At 40.2% G+C, this 8,893-nt stretch overlaps 1 protein-coding gene across 1 annotated transcript; it reads right to left on the bottom strand.

Moving 5' to 3' along the window:
- Positions 1 to 378: 378 nt before the first annotated feature.
- On the bottom strand, positions 379 to 6,717 carry LOC114459156 (TOG array regulator of axonemal microtubules protein 1-like). Its single transcript, XM_028441513.1, has 13 exons — positions 5,689 to 6,717; positions 4,116 to 4,176; positions 3,388 to 3,705; positions 3,077 to 3,188; positions 2,869 to 2,974; positions 2,566 to 2,801; positions 2,307 to 2,465; positions 1,941 to 2,067; positions 1,716 to 1,831; positions 1,460 to 1,631; positions 1,121 to 1,340; positions 949 to 1,035; positions 379 to 599 (listed from the first exon to the last, which is right to left on the bottom strand). Exons 1-13 carry the CDS (start codon positions 6,715 to 6,717, stop codon positions 379 to 381), a joined length of 2,964 nt encoding a protein of 987 aa, XP_028297314.1.
- Positions 6,718 to 8,893: the final 2,176 nt, after the last annotated feature.

Genomic DNA, 8,893 nt, shown 5'->3' with positions numbered 1-8,893 from the left:
ACAAAGAACTTCAACCATTTGAGCCTTTCCCATGGCAGTCTTTTCACTGCGTCCAAACACAGAACAGTTGAAGTAGGAGATGGTAATGCTGGTAATCTAATCTAACATGACTCAGCAAAGGAGAAACGTCAAACATACAACGATATAATTCAGTCATTGTGTATAAACACATGACAAAGTGTACACATGAACACACATTTGATGATATGATGATTAATATAATAATTGCCATAACAAAGTGTTCTTTGTTCCCAACCTTTTTATTTGTGTAGTTTTCTCCATTAATAAATGTCTGTGTAGCAGACAGAGCGGCAGACGATGGATGGATGTTGCTGGAGATTAGTTAAGTATTAGGAAGAAGTTGCGGATTGCCCTCATCTATGGTAGAGACGAGAGGATCTTGTTCAAAGTTTGTCGAATATTTAAAGGCTGAGACATGGCACACTCGGCCAACTCTGAACCCATCTCGTTGTAGAGAGCATTGCACAGGTTGTGAGTGCTGCTGCTGTGGGTGGAGATGCCCAAAAGGTGCCACAGCAAGGGCAACGCTCTCTGCTTCACCATTTGAGGCTTTCGATTGCCGATGTTCGTGACGATAGCTGGGCACAGAAAGAGAAAACAAAAGCCAGATTTAGTCACACATATTAACTTTGAAACTGCAATCAAAACCAGCAAAATACAGAGTTTATAAGTATCAGTTGAAGTTGACTGGAGTAGAAAACTAGATATATCTTGAATCTCGATATATCTCTCAGCCCTACTAACCAAACATGACAGCTAATCAGCTGTTCCTTGTGAGCTCTCAGCTTACACAATTTTGTATTTACGTTTTCAGAGTGAAAATAACAGTGACAAACTGTAAAGAATAAGACAACATGAATAAAAAATGACAGGTGCTATTTGGATCAAACACCAAATAGGAAATTTCTAAAGCAAAAAAACACATACCTGCAACCTTGTCAATAAGATCAGCCTTTGCTTTGCCGTTCAGAAACATGGCCTTATTGCAGAAGAGCTGAAGCAGGTGAGTGTTGTCTATGGTGGAGAAAGAAATCTTGATTAACATTTCTTTTGAAAGAACTTCTACATATAATTCACTTCAAAAGCTGAAACTGTGTACCAAGGTTAGAGATCAGTGCATCAATGGCTCTAACAGCAGCACAGTAGATGGGCTTATTCTTGGAGTTGAGGTGACTGTCCACGATAGCTGGGACCAGTGTGTTGACCACTTGGGCCATGTTCTCCTCCAAAGCACAGATGATTTCCGGCAGGACCATCAAGGTATGCAGGTTAACCTTGCTGTTGGACTCTGTCAGCCTTGCACTTAGGGCATCAAACACCTGGAAGAAACGAGAACATAAAACCTTCAATTTCACTGGAAGATGTACTTTTATTAAACAGATTTTAAAAAGTAAAAACTGGCTACAAAGAAATGGATCTGTAATGAGCGAGCACTGACCAGATGTAGGTTACTGATGATCACATTGGGGTCGTTTTGGGAGTCAGCTACAATCTGGTTGATGCCCTGGATCCTGTCTTTGAAGTCCTTTGAGCCCATCAGACCTGAGAGTTGCTCTATATAGTGATTCTTATCTGCAACACTTTGTGTCTGAGCTCTGCTGCTGTAATGACTGCAGATAATTCACAATGCATTAAACAAGCTTTACCACTATAACATTTGGAAAAGATTTGGAATCAAGAGCATCTAAACCCACCTGTTGGTCTTGTAGACCGGCTCTCTGTTGAGAGATGGGCCCTTCTGTGTTCCGTTGCCTGGCTGAGGCCGTTGGCCTATGGCTGACCGGGGATTTACGGGCTCATTATTTAGGCCCTAAAAAGACCCAATCATCTCCACATTAGGTTCATGTAAATGCACGTACTTAGTGAAGCTCAACTCAACTATATTCATAGAGCAATTTAAATAAACAACAACACTGTACCTTTGTCCTGAGTGTGTTGACGATTTTCTTGATTGTCGCCAGTTCTTTGGTAGCGAGGTATTTATCCAGGACTTTATTAAAATTGGGTTCGGCGGACAAAAACAGCAACATTTGCCGCCCAAACAACCTGTAAAGAATGACATTTAATAAAGTAAAGCCTGTATGAAAAACAGTTATAAAATAAACTGGAATTGGCAATCTCTCTAGAATGTTCCAATCTAAACACTGTAAAAACGTTTTGATCCTTTACAGCTTGTTAAGCTCTAGAAGTGTGTTAAAATATCAAACTGATCATTTCATCAACAATCAATCAGAGGAGTTGTAATAAAAAAATAAATAAAGCTGAAGGTTTTTTCTTTGACGTACCGTGCTTCTGGTGATGCGTCCTGTGCCAGTTTGCCAATGGCAGGTATAAGATGATCTGTGATATCTTTGGCCCCGGACACAATACGGGCGGCACCAATCTTAGTCACCAGATCAGCTACATGTTGAGCGGTGCAATTCCTCACCGCTTTATTACGGTCACTGTCAGAATAAAAATAAAGAAAAATCAAAGTGTTGGAATGTGTTTTGTTTGAACGAGCCCAAGTGCAAAGAACTTAATGAAATCTGTTTGCATACTCACTTCAGACCCCCTGCGAGTAAAGCATGGAGGCATCGACTCGGTGTGCAGTGCTGCACCATAGAGTCCAGAGCTTTATCTGCATCCTGTCTGATGAAGGAGTTTGAGTCTCCAGCCTTCTTCAGTAACAGTTTCACTGTCACCTCCAGCTCACAGTCCATGGCATCTTGGAGATGTGTGTACATGTCACCCAGCGTGCTCAGGGCCAACCTCGACACAACTGATCGGCCATTCTTCAACTAAAATGAAAAAAATGTGACAAATGAAAAGTTAAGAACACACACACTCACTATTCTATTAGCTTACCTCTTCAATGACAGACTGACAGAACTCATGAAGCCTGTTCTGAATCACAGCTGGGTTGTTTTTGACCAGAGAGCAGACAATTGTCAAACCCTTGATATTCTCCTCCCTGCAAATAAAATAAAATTAAACAAGTAGTTCAGAAATTAGAATTATTACATTTCAATTTGTTGAAAACTCTAAAAATAATTTAAAAATCACTGTTTCTCACCATTCGTTAGAGCTCATCAAGTCCAGCGCCATGTCAGTCTTTTGGCGAACAGAGTACTCTGAAAACTCTGGGAGACTCTGGGTTACGTCCTTGCTGACATGGGTGAGCTTGTCTAAGTGGTGCACAAAGAAGAACTAGTTTAGTCTTAGTTGTTTCTGTCAGCCAGCAAACAAGCAACATGTTTAGTAAATAAGTATTTTTCCACATTAACCCCGCCTTTAAAGCTCCAGCAGCCAATAAAATGCTGTGCTGCTTAATCCAAACAAAGGCCTGTGAAAAAAAAAAAAATTAATTACTTAAAATGTACAGACCAGGGGACGGTGACGGCCGGCTCCTACGGCTGTGGCTCCTCCTCAGACGTGATGCAGATTTCTGTTTATTAGGAGGCACTGTGGGAGGGCTCGGTTGGGGAGATGGGGTTGGGGTGGAGCCCTTGATGGGACTGGACTCATCCGACTGAGAGTTGCTGTCTACACAAACATGGCTGTTGTCGTCAGCTGGGGGCACGGTGGGAGACCAGTCTATAAAGAAGGTCTGCTTAGGCAACGGAGTGGGTCCAGGGGAGCTGGTGGATGCCGCAGTGCAGGTCACTTTCTGCCCCACAACTCCAACATCAGGGGTCAAGTCATCTGGTTGGAACAACAAAACATTAAAATCACTACAGGAAAATACAGCAGAAAAAAGGGGGTTTGGGGAGAGTGCAGAACCTTTACTTTCACCTGTGAGACCACACACACACCATTAGAATCATGGGCCAGCTTTGGTCACTGGCTAGAACATGACGCTAAGTGTTTTTATGCAAATTTGCTTATATGTTAGAGGAAGAAGTTAGCATGACATGACATGCACAACTCTAGTGGCTGATCTTATGTGGGGGGTCTGTCACATTAAGTTACATTTCAACCCATTAGAAATGTCTCATTTACATCTACATTTAATTCTCGACTGGGAACACAAATGACAGTGTTGAACACAGTTCCAAGAGCCAATGTCTCAACATTTACACAAGAGCACTCGCTGACTCATTCTTACAACTTACCAAAACTTGGTACGTGGGCTTCTGGCTCCCTGGGCTGGAAAATGACGTCCCTGCTTTCCACCTGTGAATGGACAGAAAAGTATTACTTTTAATAGCACAACTCCTGTAATTCCATCCACTAACCTGAACAAAGAGACATAGTAGTTAAGCGCAGACAAAGGTCTTTAGTAGGCATTCTGCTACTGTAGAGTGACTTCACATCATGCACACACACAACCATGTACTCATCATTTTGTTTAGACAAAGACTGAGCAAAGTTTTTGGATCCAAGATCAAGCTAATGTTACTCTTTTATCAATGGGATCAACATCAACTACTGAGCGCTTGGTGGCATTACTGTCAATATAGAAGCTGTATATACGTAAGCTTTGTTTCAAGAGCATGACCCTGGGATATTAACAGTTATGTTCCCAACCTGCCTCCCTAAGTGAGCGGTTCAGCAATAGGGTTGCTGGGAAACACACGGCACAGTAAACAGAGTGTTTTTATGAATGGTGGCTGATAATAACTTCAAGAGCCATGAATGTTCAGGTAGTACTTACTAACCCGACACCACCAAGCGAGAAATAAGCAATTAAAAAAACTCACGATACAGCGTACAGTTTTTCATATGCATTAAATATATCTAAAAAGAAGTAGGTTGATCATATTTCATCCAAGCCTGATTCGTTCACAGATCAGTGAATTCTCATCCCTGCAGCATTGATGTCAAGAAAACTAGTCACCTCCCAGGAACAGTGTCAGTGACACCTGAGGGCTCTGTGAGGTTTATCTTTCTGCACCTCTCAATGTTTCACAGATAACAAGTAAGGGCGCGACACACATCAGCATTGTTCGCTGCTGTTCGAGGACTACAATTTGGGTGTTTAAACAAACGTGAACAATCAGAGCTTCGTTAAAAAGATTGTTTTGTTTTTTTTAAAGGACTGCAATGATAATCACACCCACAGACAAAGAGGTGATTCAAGATCACAGCCCTTCTATTCAGCTGCTCTCCATTCATTCTGCATCGTGACAGATACTGCTATCTTTAGGTTTTCTTCCTCAAACATGTCTGAGGACAGCACAGCTGCTCAGATCTCATGACATGTTTTGTACATATGGTTTATTTCCCTTATTTTGTATTATTTGTGCACACTACGGTGGAGATAAAATGAGGTGTGATAAACAAAGTCCCAAAATAATCCACTTATTGAAAGCTCTTTCCATTTATTGACTAATTCTAAGCAAATCAACATGACTACTTGGTAACCATAATATTAGAAACGTGAAGTATGATGGCTGCCTCACTGGCTATTCATTTTTTTCCCTTTCAAATAATTGTGCACATATTTTCAAACAGAAGTACAAGTACGGAGCATCTTAATCACATCACCTAAACTGGCCAATGAGGTGCGCGACGTATGGATAGAATGCTGGTATATTGATACGGCTACGTACAAATAGCCACTGCTTAAAAAATATGTATAGCGATTAGGCGACATTGTAATTTTGCTGTATGGCTCAAATGGAAAAGTTGATAAATCACCCAGCACTAGTTTGGATGTGAAGTTGTATGAGATGACGGCCTCACCTGTTGAGAGCATTTTCCATTTGGCGTGTTGCTTGGTTGTGGCTCATTCTCAATGGAGGAAAGGCTTGACTTCTCCATGGGGAGTTTGTTCTTCCCTTTCCCTGCGCTGGCGATCCTCCTTTGAGGTGGGAGGTCATCGGTGAGGGAGCCCAAGCTGCCATACCCGTGCAGTCGATCACCGTCGGGCTTAGTCCAATGACTCCTGGCGCTGCTTACTCGCGGCCCATCCATCACCCAGTCCATATCAGCTTCAGAAGCAAAGTATAGTGAGCCCCGCTGTCTTGGCAGCACTAATCCATACTCAAGGGTCCCGTTTGAGGAGAGTTTTGGAAGCGCGTGCCTGGCTAGTCTGGCCTCTACTGCTGCCTTTAAGCCCTCTGCATTCTCATTCGTCTCAACCATCTCCACAGCATTAGTCAAGGGAAGCTTGTGCCCAGACCCGAGGCAGTGGTCGAAAAGTGCAAACAACTCAAAGGCAAAGTGACGCACTTTCCTTCTGTTGTCTACCAAACAGTTTACAACCTCCGAACAAAGCTTGAGGATGTCAAATTCTGTCTGAGGATGACTGAGTATAGCTCCCATGATGACATTGAGGATATCTTCCCGTACCCAGGGTTTTTCATGCCTCAGGTTACCAATTACAAGGTCCAACACACGCTGTGGTGGAACAGTTTTCATAAGCTGATGAAACACACTCAGGTATTCGTTCCTTGTGATGGTGCGTGCATCCCCAAGGGCCTTGAGGGCCACTAAGATGATGTGCTCGAAATATTTATTTGCACACATGTCCAACTTCAGAACAAGCAAATTTAAAACTTGCAAGGTGCTGAACATCACTTGGAAGTTACTGTCATCCAGAAGTCTGGGTAGAAAATTGATGAATTCTTCAATGCTCTCGCTGGGAACTGATTTAATGTCCACTTCTGAGAGGACATGTTTGAGCTTTTCCACTCCATATCTGCGGCTCTGGTCGCTCTTCTGGTCCAGAAGCTGCTGGTGTAACTCGTGGGAGATCAACGCTGGAATCATCGTTGTCTTATAGATGTGGGTCACAGGTCAATTGTCAATCTGTGATGAAGAAAATATGGAAAATTAAAAATTTTCAGTCAGGAATCATAAAGCACATAATGGTGAGGGAGGAAGGAGAGTGGAGCATTGATCACCATGTAACAGTAGATTAGTAAGACTGCACTCAACCACTGTGAAAAACAGTGGAACTTACAGGTGGAAATGCTGTTGTGCATTCACACGTCAAAGCAAATATAAAATGCCTTCATCGGACGTTATTGGTGCTTTAGTAACCATATTTCAACAGAAAGTGGGACTGTCAACGATGGATAAACATAAACTACTCAGCTCACAGGTCAACACACAGGAAACTTAATTTATACGCCTAACCACAATAGTGGAGAATCCATGTTTTGATACTCATCTATCACGGTATGTCAACTTTCTTACTCCTTTTACTCCTGGCTTAAATCCACTACCTCCACCATCTGGACATTATATCACGTTTGTATAATATACTATATTGTTTGCACAATATAAGCATATTGTTTGGACAATATAATATCATGTTTTTACAATATACTATATTGTTCATACAATATAACATCACGTTTGTACAATATAATATATTGTTTGTACAAAATACTATATTGTTTGCACAAAATAATCAGTACAATATAATATCACATTTGTACAATATAAGTATATTGTTCATACAATACAAAAATATCTTTTCACTTGTGGCAGCTCTTCTGTGTAAAATAAACAGCAACTTTTATTTATTCATTTTTTTATTTATTTATACAAACAGCTACTTTTAGCAACAAACTACGTTTATTTTTTCGTTACTTTTGACCAGTTTTACAGCCACATTTGTGAAATTTGTGAAAAATTAACTTAAAAAAATATATACTAAGCCTCTGTTATAAAGACATATATCCGGTTCTGGATAAGGTTAAATCAGTATTGAGTGCAGTAGTTCCCAATATTTTGGATAAAACTTAAAATATTACCTTTAAAACGTGTGAACAAGTCCGTAACAGGTTCGTTCGTGCAGTCGCTTTATAAAGATTCTGAGTGTCAACGTTCTTTTTCTGAGTATCAGTGTTCTTTTTCTTCTGGGTTCTATTCTTCAAAGCCACATTTATTTGCTAAGTGATGTCGTAATGATGTCATTTAGCCAATAAATGTGGATTTGAAAAATAGAATCATTGTCATAAAGTAAGCACATATTTGGCTGTGTTGCTATAGGAATAAATTAAGGCAAGACTTGCAATAAAAACAAAGCTGCAAAATGACGATGTGCAAATCTTGTTAAACTGAGACAAACAGCTGTGTGCTTATTTTATAATACTAGGGATGTAACGATTAATCGTAAGGCAGTTAAAAATCGATTCATAGGTATCACGGTTCACATCAATACTCTAAAAATTGAATCGCAGTACTTTTTTTAAACAGCAGAGGGAGCTATATATTTGTCCCTTCTCTCGTCCAGAAGTGTTGGCGGCGGGCAGAATCTGCTACTACTTTCTTTCTGGCCGCCTTCTACTCTTAAACATGTTCATAAATGATTCCTTACCCCTTTAGCACCGAAAGAATATCTGTAATATTACGTGAATATCTGTAAAAGTCACGTTTTTCTATTAGCTCTGTCTGCTAGCATAGCATCTCTTCTTCACCGGTAGAATAACTGCATGCCAACTGACCACTGGGTTACCAGCGCCCTCTGCTGGTCAAAACAAATATCTGATGTCAATGCAGTTCAATGACTGTTTTGTCCAATTGTTAAGGCACAAAATACATTTCTAGTTGTACTTTTAAAAAGAAAAGGAACTATTGTGCAGTTTTTCATTGTTTACTATAGAACTTCATTTGTATTATTCCTTTATTTATTTCATTCAGGATTTATTTTTAGGCAAACTGCATTGTTTTGAATAGTTTATCAAGGGATTCTTTTGACAATGAGAAATAAAAGGAAAACACTACAGTATTTTCTAGTTTTTTCTCATAAAAAATAAAGGAATATTTGTCAGTCATCATTTGTCTACAGTCCCATTTTGTAAAATAAATCATGAGAGAATTGTATTGTGAACCCAGTATCGTGAATCGAATCGTATCAGGAGTTGAGTGAATTGTTACATCCTTATATAATACTGTAACTAATTATTTATTACAATGAAGACAACAATATATCTTT

Source organism: Gouania willdenowi, unplaced genomic scaffold, assembly GCF_900634775.1.
Source record: "Gouania willdenowi unplaced genomic scaffold, fGouWil2.1 scaffold_269_arrow_ctg1, whole genome shotgun sequence".
Classification (NCBI taxonomy): domain Eukaryota; kingdom Metazoa; phylum Chordata; class Actinopteri; order Blenniiformes; family Gobiesocidae; genus Gouania; species Gouania willdenowi.
This window is presented reverse-complemented; position numbering and strand designations above follow the sequence as displayed.

Coding starts and splice junctions, on each gene's coding strand:
- LOC114459156 (XM_028441513.1), bottom strand. CDS start 6,717: ATGATTCCAGCGTTGATCTCCCACGAGTTACACCAGCAGCTTCTGGAC. Junction 3,189..3,387: donor CCGGCCGTCACCGTCCCCTG/GTCTGTACATTT, acceptor TGCACCACTTAG/ACAAGCTCACCCATGTCAGC. Junction 1,036..1,120: donor TGCACTGATCTCTAACCTTG/GTACACAGTTTC, acceptor TCTCCACCATAG/ACAACACTCACCTGCTTCAG.